The sequence below is a fragment of the Gymnoscopelus microlampas genome (genome assembly GCF_963454915.1).
Source record: "Gymnoscopelus microlampas genome assembly, chromosome: 17".
Lineage (NCBI taxonomy): Eukaryota > Metazoa > Chordata > Actinopteri > Myctophiformes > Myctophidae > Gymnoscopelus > Gymnoscopelus microlampas.
The window spans coordinates 11,514,901-11,533,293 of record NC_139954.1 but is presented as its reverse complement, the minus strand read 5'-3'; the positions used below and the strand labels follow the sequence as shown (position 1 = coordinate 11,533,293).

At 40.5% G+C, this 18,393-nt stretch overlaps 1 protein-coding gene across 1 annotated transcript; it reads right to left on the bottom strand.

The window, feature by feature from the left end:
• Window positions 1-1,025: 1,025 nt before the first annotated feature.
• LOC311064282 (protein mono-ADP-ribosyltransferase PARP4-like) lies at window positions 1,026-17,635 on the bottom strand (the record flags this gene model as incomplete). Its single annotated transcript, XM_084084116.1, has 15 exons — window positions 17,506-17,635; window positions 16,647-16,860; window positions 14,939-15,056; window positions 14,215-14,293; window positions 12,390-12,485; window positions 9,858-10,010; window positions 8,121-8,258; window positions 7,410-7,589; window positions 6,082-6,233; window positions 4,739-4,870; window positions 3,901-4,024; window positions 3,283-3,423; window positions 2,462-2,648; window positions 1,861-2,000; window positions 1,026-1,301 (listed from the first exon to the last, which is right to left on the bottom strand). The coding sequence occupies exons 1-15, from the start codon at window positions 17,629-17,631 to the stop codon at window positions 1,026-1,028; spliced, it is 2,256 nt and encodes a 751-aa protein (XP_083940242.1). The 5' UTR covers window positions 17,632-17,635.
• Between the last annotated feature and the right edge of the window lie 758 nt (window positions 17,636-18,393).

Genomic DNA, 18,393 nt, shown 5'->3' with positions numbered 1-18,393 from the left:
GTCTTAATAGTGTGTTATAGCAGTGGTTCTCAACCTGTGGGACATTTGGGGACCCAGGGGGGCCCCCCAAATGTACTTGGAGGGTCCCCAGATGATTTGCTTAATGTGCAGCATTGTTTTTTCACTCAACAGTAAATAAACTAACATAGTTAAGTGTAAACTATACAGGATATCTGCACATCTTTAAAATGACAATTTAAGACCTTTTTAATACAGCGAAAAAAGTTAACACACACTATAAAGAAATGGTCAAACATTGGCTAAATTGTGAAATATTACCTGAGACGGAGGCAAGCATTTTGAAAATTGCCGATTTATAGATTTGTAGATCAGTTATTTTCACAATATTTATCTGTGGAACCCAGTCAAACTAAATGAAATGCCTCAACTGCTAAAATTGCAAATGCTTGTCAGGGTGAGGAATCCCCAGTTCAAATATGATTATTTTGGGGGTCGCAGGCTGAGAAGGTTGAGAACCACTAAGCATGCAGTACTGTATAACGTACATTATGGATGATCACAAAAAAATCTTTCATTTCTAAATTTTAATTTGTTTAAGTGATTAATTCATAATGTATTTTTGTCCGTTAGAGTCCCCAATTTGAGACACCAATGTTCTCCTTTGTCTTTTGGTTAATACACTGAAACGTTTACTTCTTGTGAATCCAGACCATTGTCGACAGTAAAGGGCGACAAAAGCTTAAACACTTTGAATTGAAATTAGACCTGTAAGGGTCCATTTGGTTACTCTTGTATACTTCGAGTTACAAATGGATAAGTGAACAGTGTGGACCCAAAAATGGGTCCCGACCTATTGTTTGGGAAACACTGATGTAGAACATTGGTTCTCAAAGTGGGGTCCGGGACCCCCAGGGGTCCTTGAAGGGGTTCCAGGGGGTCCCCAGCTAAATGTGTTAATACAGCATCACAATAATTTTAAACCCCTTTATCCATTTATAAGTAAGCATATATACAAGCTCACAGCGTGTCACTTTGAGCTTGTACATATGCTATTTTTGAATAATTTAGAACAAATGTTCTCTTCTGGGGGTCCCTGGCACCGCGGCCAAATATAAATCAATTTGGGGGTCCTTGACACGAAAACGTTTTAGAAACACTGATGTAGAAGGCGTAGCTGTTGGCCATATGAGAGAGAAAAACCAGCTGACCTGTCCCACCACATGTTTCCCGTTGATGAAAGCCTCGAATCCACACACAGCGGCACAATCGTCCAATGGGAACACATACTTGGCCTCGATGGGTACAGAGCTCTGATTGGTGTACTTCTGGAAGATGATGACCTGGGAGCCAATAGGGACAAGTGTGCAACAAGTTCTATTTCTTTAGTTTGTTAAATACCTCTATATTCTGATAGTAATCATTGCTATATAGCTTGAGGAACCAATTATAACATGACGCCGCTTCTTCATTGAACTCAATGGACGCAACCGCCATGTTCTATTCGGTTTTGAATGGTGTTCTCGATAAGCGTGTTCAGAAACGGGGGTCTCCTCGTCTCTCATGCTCTTTAATAAACAGAATACACATTTTCAGGTCGGGGTACCAATTTTATCCAATAAGGGGAGAGATCCCATTTACCAGCTTCAATTTTGTAGAATAATTTAAGCATTTTAGAATTTCTCCCCAGGAATTTTAATAGTTGTTTTACCAAAATATATCATTAAAAGCACCTTTTAATACACCAGGACAAGATATCTTTTGTGTTATCAAAATATGTGAAAGTGTATTTCAGGGAACAAAAATGTGTATTGAAACATTTTTATATATATTTAGATGTCTGTTGTGTATATCATTATATTCAGTTTCTACATATTCAGTGTAAAATGTGCTGTCATGTACCTGGGAGAGCAGGTCCATCAGCTTGCACTTCACATGAACGGCCTGTAGAGACAGTTGTTGACCAGAGCTGTCCAAGAGTCCTGCAGTCACCTTATCCAGTGGATTTTCGCTGCTCCAGATACTGTCCTCATCAGACAGAACTATGTGCACGAACACAAACGCACATATCTATATGTACTTGTGAAATCGATTGTTTATTACATTTATTGAGTACAATAATAGTGTGGCTGTATCAGAGTGGGAGCTTTGTGGGGGGTGATATATTGTGTTCATTCAGTAGTATCTCTAAAAAAAACAATAAAAAGACATGGCAAAAATGTAAAAGAAATGACCCACAACTTTCAAACTGGTGTCCCTATTTAGGGTATGTCATTACACGCAAAGATCTCCCAAAATGTCAGAAGATTGCAAAAATGTAATAAATGTTACAAATAGCCTATCTACAAGCTCCCAAGAGCTTGTAGATAAGCATAAAATAGGGCTCAAGTGGTTAATCGATTCATTGATTTAAAAACCTAAAACATTTAACCCACTTCCGATTAATCTGAAAAATAAATCGAAGGAGTAATCGCAAGAAAATAATGGATAATTGTAGCCTTACTTTCAGAGGATGGCGTGCTGGGCGGAGGGAGCTCAGAGGAGGTGTCCACGGAGGGATGGAACTCCTGCAGCTGGTCTCCTTCAACAGTGAACTGGATCACAAACCTCAGCTTCACCTGGTCGGTACTGTACACCACAAACTCATCATCCTGCAACGCACATAACACTTGTTGGTGCAAAGACACAGGCTGGGATGTATGGGTATATGCAAATACACACCTATACAAACGCATAGAAAACACACACTTAAAGAATGTATAAAACGTACCGTTGCTGTCGGGGCAGAAACTTCTCATCTCCATATTCTAACCTTTTGTGTTTTTTCGTAAATTAACGGCCTTCTTGATCACACTACAGCGTCACACAAAAGCATCAAAAGTAGCAGAGCTATAAACTTGTTTTGAGCTTGTAGATCTGCTACTTGTGCCATCTTTTCATTTGAAGCCTGAAAAGTAACAGTTTTGGACATATGAGGTTTCCACCCAACAGACGATAATATTATGGTAGAGACACATTTTATTATTTAATTTGAATGTTGCATCCACATAGTCCTGTACCGCACGCACACAGTACAACTGTATACTAGTGTGGATTCACCCTGATGAAGGCGTTGTTGCCGCAACGCGTAGGTGTATTCTTTATTCTTGCCATGCATTAGCCAGACTATTAAAGGCTTTTTAATTGTTCCGCAAGAGTGCCTTGGTCTCCTCCCTTTCTTGACAGTTACTTTTGTTACCCATTTGTACCAAAGAACACCTTTTTACTCTGCTTTCTTCTTCACTGTATACTATATGTTGTAGATATTCATTGGGGAAAACAAACACAGCTGGAACTCTGACTGATTGCCGGGGGTCTGGCGGACCCCGTGGACACTGTCGTATCCTCCCGGCAGAGGCTGACAGAGGCTGGGGTCCTTACAGTGCAGGTCCCAGCAGACTGCTGGGACCTGACTTCAGACTGGTGCTGTAGATGGAGAATATGGAGAATGACTGACTCACTTTTTTTGGCTACAGAAACCCCTTTCCATGATTTATTTTTGTTTGTAATACTTTATTGATTTTTTACAAACATAAAACACACAACATCACAGTATTACCGTACAAAAAATGATAAATGGCGTGCTCGGGTGGCGCAGTGGTGAAGTATCTGCCCAGCACCGGAAGTTGTGGGTTCGAATCCGGACTCGGCTAGACTCTATGAACACAATCGGCCCGTGTTCGGGGGACGGAAGCCGGGCGGGGAGGCATGGATTCCTAGGGGCTGGGGCGGCACCTGTCAGCAGGGAGTGTTGGGCGGGAGGAGTAGGACGAAGGCTATACGTCCTCCCGGTAGGGACTCCTCCCTGGTAGGCGAGTCAGTAGGATACAACAGCAGTATCGACTTATCTATATAGTGCATACGTGTATAACATACAGTACAAACAGTATGTATGCAGCGTACTTCCGAAACCTGTTGTTCTGCTGACCTGATGGAGTCACTGAAGTAGATCCCACTGCCCAGGTCCCCAATGTCTGTCCTCTCAATCCCATGATGCTTCACTCCAACAGTGGGCAGCAACAGGCCACTGGATAGAGAACATGAGAGATCACAGTCATACGATATAACTGCAATCACAAGGTAAGCAATCATTTTTATTGGTCGATGCCTGCGTGCGTGTGTGCGTACTTTTATTTACTATATATTGTGAAAGTCAAATGTCTCCACAAGTATAGTAGTATTTGCGAAATAAATATTGTGAGGGTAATTACCCTGTTTTATGGTTTAAAAAAAAGGAAAAAAGAAAGAAAGAAAGAAATGATTACAATTAAGATTACAGATTCAGTTTGGGGTTAGGATTAGGCATTTAGAGCTTATGTTTCGGGGTTGGGGTTACACTTATTCGGATTGATACGGGTGCGTTCGAAAATACAACACTGAGCGTACTGGCCAATACAACTAATAGGCGAGTGTGCTCCGGTGCGTAATTTCCGAACGCACCCAGAGCAGAGTTGCATGCCCTCAGTGTGTCACACACTGAAAATAGCCTATCTACGCAGTGCGACGCGTGGTGAGCTTGCATATTGGCTATTTTCGGCTATATACTGTTGATCCATTGTTTTCCTATTTGTGGTGCGCGACGCAGGTACACAATCAATAATTACTCAGGCTTTAGGATTAGGGTTAAAATGCCAAAGTAATGGTAAAAATGGCATTTATAAAATTGGCGTTCTTAAATTTCTATGACCTGCAATACAAACAATGTGTGTGCCTCCGGCTCTGTGTGTGCTTGCGTGCTCACCGAGACAGGATGCCCACAAAACTGATGGGACTGGAGGCATGGAGGAGGAGCCTAATGTTGCCCAGCTCCTTCCTAAACATATGTAGCTCCGCCCCTCTGCTGACGCGCAGCATCTGCTGGACCTGCACATTGCTAAGAGACGGACATATATACCATAATTATACACCATGCACTGTAATAGCTACAGTCAACATATAAAATAATTATACAACATATACACTAACTGCTATAGTCAACTTATGCAATAAACACGTATCCATTTCTCTGAGTGTGAGATGGAGGATGACTGATTTAAGCTGTCACACCTGGCCAAAACTGGCAATCGAAGCACAACAGGATAAATCAGTAATCTCTACTAACATTCATCATAGGTCAGTTCGCTTTTTCTTTTCAAACCATGTGAGTTCTTATTCTATCACTGCTGTTATTTGGTCAAGTGCTTCTGAGAAACATATAAAGAAACTTCAAATAGCTCAGAATAGAGCTGCACGATTAGTTCTTCATTGTTCTTTCCGTGCCAATGTAAGAAAGATGCATAAACAATTATTGTGGTTAACAGTTGAGGTTAAATTAAAATATTGTCTTTTGTTATTCATGCATAATGTTATTTGGAACAACACACCACACTTCTTTCATGAACAGGTACTATATTCAGGTTTCTGTCATGGACATTACACTCGTCAAGTGAGCTCAGGTCATCTGGTAGTGCCAAGCCACAACCTAAATAGTATGACAAGAACTGTTCATTATAGAGGTTTTTCAGCTTGGAATATGCTCCCCATAAATGCTAAACAAACCAGAAGTAGATTTTCTTTTAATAAGTTACTTACAAACATAAATTGAGTCCTATATAGTTGTAACTTGTGTTTTTCACAATTTTTGTACAGTAATATTATTGTTTTCTGTGTATTTTGCAAACAATCTGTATTGTGACTTGATTGGTTATTGTTGTCTCTGTTTCATATGCAGAGTGACTTATTTTGCTGATAATTATACTTTGTCTGTTTTTTTTTCTAGTTATATTGCACAATTTTAACTATTGTCTGTTTTTATTGTATACATGTTATGTATGTGAGGACCCCAGGAAGACTAGCGACCACCTTGTGGAAGCTAATGGGGATCCTAATAAAGAATAAATAATAGACAGACATTTTACTGTGCCAAATTATCGCAATCACCCACACAACTTAAATAACACTAGACCGGTAGCACCAGCCGATTCGGGAACAATGCAAGTCGGGAACGATGCAAGTTAAAGAATATAAAACTTTTATCTATTTTTGAGCGAACAAATTCACTTCAAATCTTTAAGCATGAGGCCGTTTTAATAGGTGGCACATTACCTGTGTCTAAGCAGATTGCTGACATCCTTAAACTCAATGCTGTTAAGGGGAACGTTTTCAATGCCGCACCTCAGGGCACGGTACTTCCCCAGACAGGAAGGGAAGGGGCTTCTTGAGTTTTCTTCACTCACGTTCAGTACATCTCTGATCAACTTGAGGATGAGGCAAAAATAAATCAACATAGTCATGTTAGAAAGAAGATTACTGTGATGGGCTTGGACAAACTAATGATAAACTATATTTATAAAGCGCTTTTCAAAACAGTGTTACAAAGTGCTTTACAATAGCAAGATACAGATTTCTAATCAGCTTAAAATACATGCCTTAACTCAATGCAATTAGGCGCATACACATGGTCAAGACGATCCGTTGCAGTTCAACCCGAGCATCATGAATTTAGGTGACTTTGAATTGTGGCATGGTTGGTTATGCCAAACGGGCTGGTCACAAACTGCTGATCTAATGGGATTTTCATGCACAACCATCTCTAGGGTTTACACTGAATGCATCTGTTTAGGCAACGCTTTTCCAATCTTCTAATTGTCCAATTTTGGTGAGCCTGTGCGCGTTGTAGTCCCAGTTTCCTGTTCTTAGCTGACAGGAGTGGCACCTGGTGTGGTCTTCTGCTGCTAGTGCTTCTGCCTCAAGGTTTGAAGTGTTGTGCTTTCACAGATGCTCTTCTGCATACCTCGGTTTTGACGAGTGGTCATTTTAGTTACTTGTTGTTGCCTTTCTGTCAGCTCAAACCAGTCTGGCCATTATCCTCTGACCTCTTGCATCAACGAGGTATTTTCGCCCTCAGAACTGCCGCTCACTGAATATTTTCTCTTTTCCGGACCATTCTCTGTAAACCCCAGAGATGGTTGTGTGTGAAAATCCCAGTAGAGCAGCAGTTAATCTGAAGTACTCACACCAGCCTGTTTGGCATCACCAACCATGTCACGTTCAAGGTCACTTAAATCACTTTTATTTCCCATTCTGATGCTTGGTTCGCAGATCATCTTGGCCATGTACACAAAAATAAATTTTAGTTGTTGCCATGTAATTGGCTGATTAGAATTTTACGTTAAGGAGCAGTTGGACTGATAAAGTAGCCGGTGAGTGTAAATAAGAGCCATAAGGAAGACAAAAACTATATGTCAGACATTTAGGATAAAATAATCAATAAAAGCACATGGCATCAATTAACATCTATCTAACCGAATGAAGACAAACATGAAAAGGTAGCACGGAAAAAAGCACGGATAAAGAGGCAATCACAACTATGAAAAAGCTTTGATATAAAAGTAGGTTTTCAGAGGTCATTCGAAATGGATATTGTTTGTTACCTGACACAGGTCCAGTTTGTGCGATATGATATTGGCGTTATTGAGCAGTTTGTCGTTTTCTCTGTGCGGTAGAAGAGTGTAGAAGTCCTCTGTGGCAGAGTGGATTTCTGACACGTCACTGAAAGTGTTCTCCTTCACCTTCTTCCAAATCTGAAGCAGCAGACCTTCTGCCCTGCTCACCTACACACACGTTGGTATTACTATACTTTTGAGGACATCACATTCTTTAGGGCCAAACCAGCAACATTTCAATTCCCAGATACTGTGGCATCTCTACCCACTAATTTTTTGATTGTACAATGTATGGTTCAAGAGTTGTAGGCCAAAACATAAAGCTGCCTGTTAGTGCCAGCATGAGGCTTATTTCAAAAGATTTGGGTGGGGGTTCTTCCTTGGCCTACTCTACTGGGAGTGTGCATGCAAAGTTTTATGGGTTCAGCGGTGTCCGAGATTATCTGTACACAGAGACCCACACACGGATGGACCGACGGAAAGACAGATGAACCAGAATGGGGATGCCAGGTTGAAAGTGGTAATATTTGGCACAACATTTTTTTAAAACAAGGCCCCAGGTAGATCTACAAGCTCACAACACGTTGTGGCTTGCATACCTGCCATTTACGGCACGTAACACCAGAGTGCAACAAAGTATAAATCAGGCTTAACATGGGTAAAATGCAAACAGGAAGATATAAGACAAATAAATCTCACATCATTGAGGCTGAGCCTGGAGATGGGAACTTTCAGGACGTTGCCCAGGCAACCCAGGGATTCTCTCCACAGCAGCTCCACGAACACACCCACTTCTTGTGACACACTCCTTGTGTTCAGCTGCTCTTCCAGCCGCAGCTGTCAATCACACAGATTCGAGAGTCAAGTGAGTTTAGTTTACCTTCCATTCATTTCACTTTAGTCTAGTTTAGCCTACATAGTCATTATGATCTAATGAGGTTTAGTCTATCCCAGTCTAGTCTGGTTTAGTTCAGTGCAGTATTTAGATTTCAGACTTTCAGACTTCATGTGACCAGCCTGTGACGTCAGTCATTTACGACATCTAATAATAATAACTTTATTTATATAGCACTTTTCAAAACAAGAGTTAAGTGCTGAACAGCAGTTGGAGCATAATGTATATAAGTAAAACATAAACGCTTAAAAAAGGCATAAGGGAATAACATAGTTAACAAGTTAATTCTGACAAGCAATAAAGAAATAAAGAAAAGAAACACATTTAAACAATCAAGCTAAAAGGAGACCAAAACAAATATCAAATATCTATGACGTAGGACTCCAAATTTGGGCAAGGTTTCAGCTCAAACCTTTGACTTCCATTATTCTCTCCACCAGGAGAGTTTGTTTTCACTTTCTGAAACTGGGACTAACATTGGTCAAGCCTCACGTGACACGTGACAATACGGTGAAATAGTGTGATCCGATTGGCTAGTGACGTATAGCGGCCTGCAAAATACATGTGTCACTTTGAAAGTGTCTGTGCCACTTTCAAAGTGAGGTAAGACAGTTCCAACAATCCTGCATGCAAAGCAGATACTTTAATTAAGCTAAAGCCTCTCTAGATGGGAAGGCCTCGATCCTACAAATGCTTAGTTAACAGCTAAGCGCCCAAACCAGCGAGCATGATTTCGAGTTGACATGGCTGAGAAATGGACAGATAGGACACTTACACAGACAGGAGGGATAGGACACTTATACAGACAAGACGGATAGGACACTTATACAGACAGGACGGATAAGACACTTATACAGACAGGACAGATTTTTTGCAAGAATTAGAACATATAAGAGAACATGTTCTAATGTTCTCTTATGTTCGGTATAACGGCCTATAAATACGTGTGTCACTTTGAAAGAGTCTGTGCCTCTTTCAAAGTGAGGTAAGACAGGAACAATCACGAAATGGTTGAGAAATGGCGGATACTGTAACAATTGGATAGGACACTTACACAGACAGGACACTTACACAGACAGGACAGATAGGACACTTACACAGACAGGACGGATAGGACACTTACATAGACAGGACGGATAGGACACTTATACAGACAGGAGGGATAGGACACTTATACAGACAGGACGGATAGGACACTTATACAGATAGAACATTCCCAACATTCCCAACACAAGTCTTCTGGCGGAGAGTTGTGCTCCGAGGAGCACTTTTTCTAGTTATTATTATTATTACATATAGTTAATTAAAGATAAAATGTAATATTACAAAAAGTATAAAACATATGTGAAAGGAATTAGTGGAGGTACTGCTGTGCTCTACTGGCAGTGAGTGTGCACAAGACATTTGGCACCGAGCGGTTTGTGAGATTGGCTCTGGACACACAGACAAACACACAGTTCGACCCTCTAGCTCCTTGACGGCTAGCCTCGACTTAAAAAACAAACAAAATATACGGCAGCCTATAACAGTGCGCATCAGACCTGTTTGAGTGCAGCAGAGACCAGAACAGATGCCTGTGGGTGAAGGGTGTTGGTCAGCATGAGTCCAGCCTCCAGGAGCTCCTGCCTCAGGCTCTGGTAGGTCTCCACAGCCTCCTCAGATGTGGAGACCAACACCACCTTATCCAACGACACCTGACACAAAGAGGACAGATCACACATACATTACTACATACATACATAACTACATACATACATAACTACACACATACATAACAACATACATACATAACTACATACATACATAACTACATACATACATAACTACATAAATACATACATAACTACATACATACATAACTACATAAATACATACATAACTACATACATACATACATACATACATAACTACATACATACATACATAACTACATACATAACTACATACATACATAACTACATACATACATAACTACATACATAACTACATACATAACTACATAACTACATACATAACTACATACATACATAACTACATACATAACTACATAACTACATACATACATAACTACAAACATACATAACTACATACATACATAACTACATCCATAACTACATACATACATAACTACATACATAACTACATACATACATAACTACATGCATAACTACATAACTACATACATACATAACTACATACATACATAACTACATACATACATAACTACATACATAACTACATACATACATAACTACATACATACATACATAACTACATACAATACATCCCAGCAGGGGAGGGGGTTGTAATCCAGAAAGAGAACATAACATCACACCATTAAAAGTGCATTTAGCAATGGTTTTAACCACGTTAGACTCATTGAAAAACACATGCCTGGTTCTGGTGACTGATAGTCTTTCTAAAGCGTGAGAGGGCAGTGTTTTCTCAATAGCATATTTTATTTATTTATTTGTATTATTTTTGTTTTATTTTTGTTTTTCATTTCCAAAAAAAAAGAAAACCTAATTAAAAAAACACGGCACCTCACACATTAGAAGACCCAAAACCAGGGACATGTGTTACTTATCAGTAAGTCGAACATGGTTAAAATGGAGTTTGAAGTTTAATGGGTTATATAGGCTTCAATATATTCAAAATTGCGCCGCCAGGATCCTGATGCGAATACGCAAATACGACCATATCACTCCCATCCTCCGTTCACTCCACTGGCTCCCCATCACCTTCAGGTCTGAATACAAGATCTCCCTCATCACTCACCAATGCCTCTATGGAAATGCCCCCTCCTACCTCAAAGAACTCCTAAATCAAAAACCAGACTCTCGAAACCTCCGCTCATCCAACACCAACCTTCTGCTCACCCCGACACCAACTTGCGCACAATGGGCGACCGGGCTTTCAGCTACTCAGCCCCAAGTCTGTGGAACGCCCTCCCTGCACACCTGAGAGCGCCCCAGTCCACAGACAGTTTTAAAAACGGACTCAAAACGCACCTTTTTAACAAAGCGTTTTTTTAATCTTACTGTGATCGTTGTACCTTTGTCAGTGCCCTAGTTATAGTTTGTTTTAGATCCTTTTTTAGTCTAGAAATGTCTCCTGTACTTGTTTTTTTTTTGTCATTACTATCATTATGTACTTGTATTTTTATAATGTACTTGTTTTTTTCATTATTATTATTATCACTTTTTCTTGATTGTTTTTTTTTCCGCTATGCCTTGATTTTAATTTTGTAGCACTTTGAGATTTGAAAAAATGTAAAGTGCTTTATAAATAAAATGCATTATTATTATTATTATTATAGGAGGTGCGTGTCTAGTAAAATGAACATCAAATATCTAAATATTGAATCAAGCAACTTTAAAAATGTCTGGGATGTACACAAAAGCCAGAGTAGACTTACAATGACCCCAGAAGTGTTTGAAAGTGAAACACCCCAACTCCAATCTGAACCCCACCCCTTACTCATGTATGTTTCACCCCACACCCCCCAATTTGTATGGTAGAGCACCAATCTCTGTACCATTTATGTATGCATTTCCAATAAAACACACTGGCTTAAATTGTGTATGGAATTGTGGATTCACACTTAAAACTTGGGAAGTAATCTGATATGTTGAGTGTCAACTTATGTCATAAGTTTAAAACACATGCTGTAAAACTGTAGTCCATGCATATGTAGCCATTATAACGTTTGCCATCAAAATCATATACATATATGTACATCTATAAATGCACAGAATCTCTGCGTGTGTGTCATCCGACCGATCGACTTCAAACTTGTCATGTGCATCGACAAGAACGTCGAAGAAGAAGTCGGTAGGGAAGTAGGAGGATGTCATTGGGGCACCGGCCTACTCTGGGGTCTTGCAAGTCGGAATACACATACTGCACACCATGCCCCAGTTATGCCCCCCCCCCACCACCACACACACAGGTTTCATGCATTTATAGATAGATGTTCACCTATAATGACATGACCAAAATAGGGATACCAGGCTGAAGTAGCTAAAAGAATGTGGCATGACATACAGTATGTTGCAGTGCAGGCCTCTCACCTTGGGTCCCGTGGCCTTCCTGACCACACGATACCGCTGCCCCTCCTCTCCTGTGGCACTCTGCAGCTCCACTACGCCCCACATACTGGTGTCAGCCTGTCAGCAATCAATATTGAGGTTTATTAATATTATATATTACATGATCATTATCATTAATAGTAATGCTTGTATTGTATTTCTATATCACTTCTCATCGAAAAGGGAAGCTACTGTACACACACACACACTTTTTGACTCGTTGAAATTGTTGAATTGGTCATGCTGTGTCTATTACTTAGATTATTATTTTGTATTCGTTCACCAGCACCCAGATTAATAAAACTAATTTTTCTCAACAATACCCAGATTTTAATTGGTTCACCAGCACCCAGATGCACCCAAAGTGGCTTCTACAAAATCTAAAATTGAACATTTTGACTCGCCGCTTGACAGCCGCCTCATGAATTGGTGTGATTTGGCACTATTTTGCACATATATATTGTACCAGTATTTATTGATTTATATATATTTGCACAGCATTATGCACTTTACTCTTTTGCACAGTATATTTGCACACAAGGATATTGGATCATGATGGGCAAGTGCAATATAGCCAGTGCAATACCATAAGAGGAATGTGCAATATGTTTTAGTGCAACATATATGTGATGTTGGATTGTGATTTCTTTTTTTTTTAAATTTTATCCCGCGATTTTTGTAACCCATTTCTTTCACCCGGTGCCAATTTCCTAAGTGATCCTGGGCGCTACACCAGCCCTACACCAGCGCTACACCAGTCCCCCACAGCCAGGGAGGCCAGGGCCGAGCTCATGCTTCCTTCAATGCATGAGAGCCAACTGACCTTCTTGTCACCCGACAGGGGGAGTTTCCCCGGTAGGACGTAGCGCGTGGAAGGAACACGTTATTCCAACCAGTTCTCTTCTCCTCCATCAGAGGAGGAGGCGGTATAGCGACCAGGATTACTACATGTTTTTGTGAGGGTATTACCCTAGGAGACACGGGGAGAACATGCAAACTCCACACAGAGTAGGCCCTTTCGCCAACCTCACCTAGGGTATGGGCGCTGATGACGCGGAGGAGAAGACACGCACCCACAGCGTCCCCGGCGGGAATCGAACCCAGGACCTTCTAGCTGTGAGGCGACAGCGCTGGATTGTGTTATACTGCTTATGTCAGGGGCAAAAGAGTCCCCAGGGTGCCCGAGCACCATGGGTTTGGACTGGACCACAGTAGAAGAGAGAGGGGGGTTTTGTGTTGTATATTGGAAGCTGTTAATAATGTGATATGGTTTGTTTTGCAATAGGGTGCATAAGTTATATGTATTTACCAGGGGTATTGATTCAGATGTTTAATGGGATGTGTGGTTTAGATTTGTTTTGCATGTTTGAGGTAACCTGCAACATGGTTGAACCCACACTTGATTGACTCACACTTGATTGGCTCAGCTGAGTATAAAATGCTGCCAGAACCTAACACACTCAGTTTAGTTAAGTATTAGGACATGGTGGAGCTGCCGACCACCATGCCACCTTTTGCTGCTGATGCCTGTATCCTGTCTGTGCACTTTGGGTGAATAAAAGCACCTTTGGTTGCAATCTACCTCCTGACTTTGTGCCAATTCCAGCCGCTTATTGGGCCAGTCCTTTACAGTGATGTTTTGTTTTGTATACATTGTATACTGCTGTCTCTTTTTATATTATGTGATGTATTTTCTTTTTATATGGACCCACGGGTCTGGAATAAAGATTATATACGTATATACACAGACAGTAAATAACTGTGATTGGGCCAAGCAAAGCTGAAGCAAGTTAACTTGATGCTTCACCTTTTCAAATATGGAATATTTGGCCACTTGGAAGTCAGATGGGAATGTTGGGACATCACTTAGATTTTCTGTATCCACCCTGCAAACAGGAACGTTTAGATGACAGGGTTATAACATCAGACAGATATCAATAGCTTTGCAGTTTGTATAGCTTTGCAGTTTGTACTCATCCTTTTGTTATAATACGACTTTTGCTTAATGTACAAATTGCATCGAGGAAGTCAAGTTGAACTTCATTTGTTGATACATTTTACACATTGGGAAGTCAACGTGCTTCACAATGAAACCATACAGACAAAAGGAAGAGAAAGGGGTTTGCTTATCTGATATCATCACAGCACATTTTGTATATCATCACAGTCGGTTGGAAACCTTTTATGTCCAAAACCGTTACTTTTCTAGAAATGTGTTCCAATGGATCCAATGTAGTTACTATTTAGTCACAAGCTCTTGTTAATGTTTCATTGGTTAAATATTTAGAAATCCACAGTCAGCAGAAGTTAAATGTTCTAAAATATAGACACTTTAATAAAATCTAAGTTTGTCAAATGCATTAGAAAAAGTTGCACTTTTTGACAAAACATTGGTCAAAACATCGGTAATCGGGGGGTGGGGTCTAGGACTCCCAAAAAACGAGATAGGCATCGGACCCACAAATCTTAAATGTGTCACTATAGTCGTGAGTCCACAAACGGACTGACAGCTACACCATAACAATACACACCTGAGCTGGTCAACAACGTTAGCAGTCCCCCCCTGACGGCCTGCCGTTGTCTTCTGACTGACCACGTTGACAGTGATGGACTGCTCAGAGCCCCGTGTGCTTGTTGTCACATTAGATTCTGAAACACACAGAACAGCACAACCATTAGTAAACACATCAAAACCTCAAGTCACATGATCTGCATACAGTACTGAAAACGCACAAGGGAGCAGACTCCCATGCTGTGTGTGTAAATATCATTGCTGTCGGCTGGAAATCGTGTATATACATTTGAAAAGAAAGTATAATAAAACAGAAAAATAATAATGCATTTACAATGCAGAAGAGATTATATATAAAAACAAACCTTAGTAAAAGGCAGCAGCAGACAGAAAGGTCTTTAGCTTTTCTTTTTTTTTAACATAGTTGTGGCAGACCCCCGGTTTTCTGGGAGTTTATGTATAAATAGAGAGAGAGATCCCACCACCTCCCAAATCTATCTAAAAATTCAATGTCTCTGTCTGTCTATCTGTCAGTCAGTTTGTCCTTCCTATATCTTGAGAACCGATTGTCCGATCAACTTCACACTTGGCAGGTGTAGGACCCAAGGAAATGTGAAGTTGATTGGATGAGCGGTTCTTAAAAACACTGCAAGTAGTTGCATTTTGGGCACTATAAGTATATTTATAAGTATACTCTCAAATACTCATTTGCGAGTCTAACATTCATTAAACATTGTGGAACAATGTGCAATGATATTCATCAAATTCATCAAATTAAAACATGTTCTCTCAACTGATGGGCTGTTTGGTTGAGCCTACTGATTTCTGTCAACATGTCAAAGCAGTACATCAATTAGCTGTGAGAAAAGTACATATTGCACCTGTGTGTGGTACAGTATGTGCACATACAAACAGACAGTGGCTCAAGGGCTCGCTATACTTTGTTACGTGCAGTGTCGCGCAACTAAGTATAAATCAGGCTTATGGAATCATCGCCTGTTTCTGACAATGGACTGACTGCAGGATTGAGGAGGGTGTGGATAAGCATGATAGATAATAATAATAATAATAATAAACTTATTTAAACTTATTTATATAGCACCTTTCATGACATAAATGCAGCTCAAAGTGCTTTACAGGGAGAAATACAGAAATGGCACACAAACCAACAATAAAGCAAAAGAATATGTATATATATATATATACATATATATATAAAAATAAAATATACATGAAAACATCAAAGCAGTTTAACGGAGGCATAAAAATAAGGTACAGTGTCATAGAAAAAGATCAACTAAAAGCAAGAGTGAAGAGGTAAGTCTTGAGCTGTGCTTTAAAGCTATCCATGGAGGGGGCCTGTCTTAGATATAATGGGAGTTTATTCCAAGCAGTCGGCCCATAGAAGCAAAATGCTGCTTCACCGTGTTTTTTATATGACATTTTAGGTACGTCGAGACGGCCAGCACTAGAGGACCTGAGTGGGCGATTTGGAACATATCTAGGCAGGAGGTCCTTGAGGTAGGAAGGTGCCAGGCCATTAAGAGCTTTATAAACAAGTAAAATAATTTTAAAATCAATCCTAAAAACAACTGGGAGCCAGTGTAGTGATGCTAAGACTGGGGTGATATGTTCCCTCATCTTAGTTTTAGTTAAAACTCTGGCTGCCGCATTTTGGATGTTAGACAGGTTTCCACTTTCCACCACTGGGTAGAAAGGTGACATACCTGGCTGTGAGGGTGGGTCTGGCCTCTGTGAGGAGAGAGGGAGAAGAGGAGAGGGAGAGGTGTCCAGCTCGTACTGGTCAACAGGGAGGAGCACTCCCCTCTCCACACAGCTGTAAACATAATCTACAGCCACCACTGGAGTGTGATGCTTCTGGATGCTCCTCAGTCTGTTGGAACTCAGACTGGACACGCTGCTGGCCACCACCAGAGAGCACTGTGGGAAGTGTAGGCCAGATACAGTGAGTGAGTGAGTCAGTAAACAGATGAATAAAAAAAGGAGTGAGAAAACTGCGGAAACACAAGGTTTCCTTATCGTTACATCTTGTGTACAGGTACATAAGAGTACAATTATTTTGTTGGTTCGTCAAACATTGCTGCAGCATACCGTATAATAAAGAAACAAGGAAAATAACTTGAAAAGGGAATAATCATGAATAGCAGCAGCATTAAGATAGATAAGGTGCTTGTAGTTGCTGTGCAAAAAGTTCTTACTCCTGGAGACAAAGACGATATGAGAGAATGGAAGAATCCTTTGACTGCAACCAAGAACTGAGAACAGTGCATAACCTACATTAGACACCCACATACAAAGAGGATTCTTGTCCGTGACACTCATAACGAAACCTGAAAACGTTTGTTTTGTTATGAAACTATACACTAAAACATTTTTTTTGGTAATCTTTTGAAATAACAAATAATCTTTTTTTTTTTATGTAAAAAAAAGATTGAAACAAAATGGGATATTTAGTTGCAACCCATGAGAATGGGGCCTGCAACCCAAAAATGAGCCCTGATGACCCACTGTTTGGGAACCACTGGTGTAACTTACACCTGGCCTATACTTGTGTGTCCATCTCACCTGTTTGTTGACCACATAGGAGATGCTGCCTCCATGCTCTGTCAGGGTCAACGCTAGCCGCCTCTTCTCCTTATTGGGCAAGGTCTTCAGCTCCAACACAACGGAGCAGTTGTCAAATAGAGCCATACTGTACCTGCAAGGAGAGCACAGCGACTGAAGGCTTTATGACTCTGGGCTTGCCTTGAGTACAAGGCTGGCATATGATTCTGTGCGCACGCACGCACGCACACACGCACGCACGCACAGCAGCCTGACCCTCCCCACTATTGAATGCAAAGTGGGGAATAGTGCTGGGAAGGAAATACAGGAGTAATTTATCATAATTATGATGTATGTTGCGGCTGATAACAGTCCCACTAAAGTTCAGCCGGTAGGAGTTAAGCCTGGAAGATTTAAACTGTTAAAGATTCCGTTCCAAACGAATGGTCAAGTTTAAAATGCTTTAACTTTCAAGTTCAGTGTCACCAATTATTACAATTTACAATAAATAAATAATGTAATAAGTATGTGCCAAGAATTCGAACAAGTTAAACAGTGAGCAATAACACAAATGCGGTCAACAAAATATAGCCCTACCTGCATGGTCAAACCAGCCTTAGAGTGAGCAGGTGAATGCCATTACTTTATAGACGCTGAGGCCACCCCCAGCGACACTCCCACCACCAAGGTGCCAATGAGGTGCCTACATCAATCACATAGGCTACCAACAATAACCCACTCTAGTGCACATTTGGTGTTGGTTACAATGTAGGCCTACATTGCAAAAAAAAGAAAAAGGCCATCTCATGAACAGTCAAATATTTGTGTTTACAATTCAATACTGTCACCTTTTCACTTATTCCACTTTTGTAGTTAATTAACACATGTCATGTGACCTATTAAAATGCA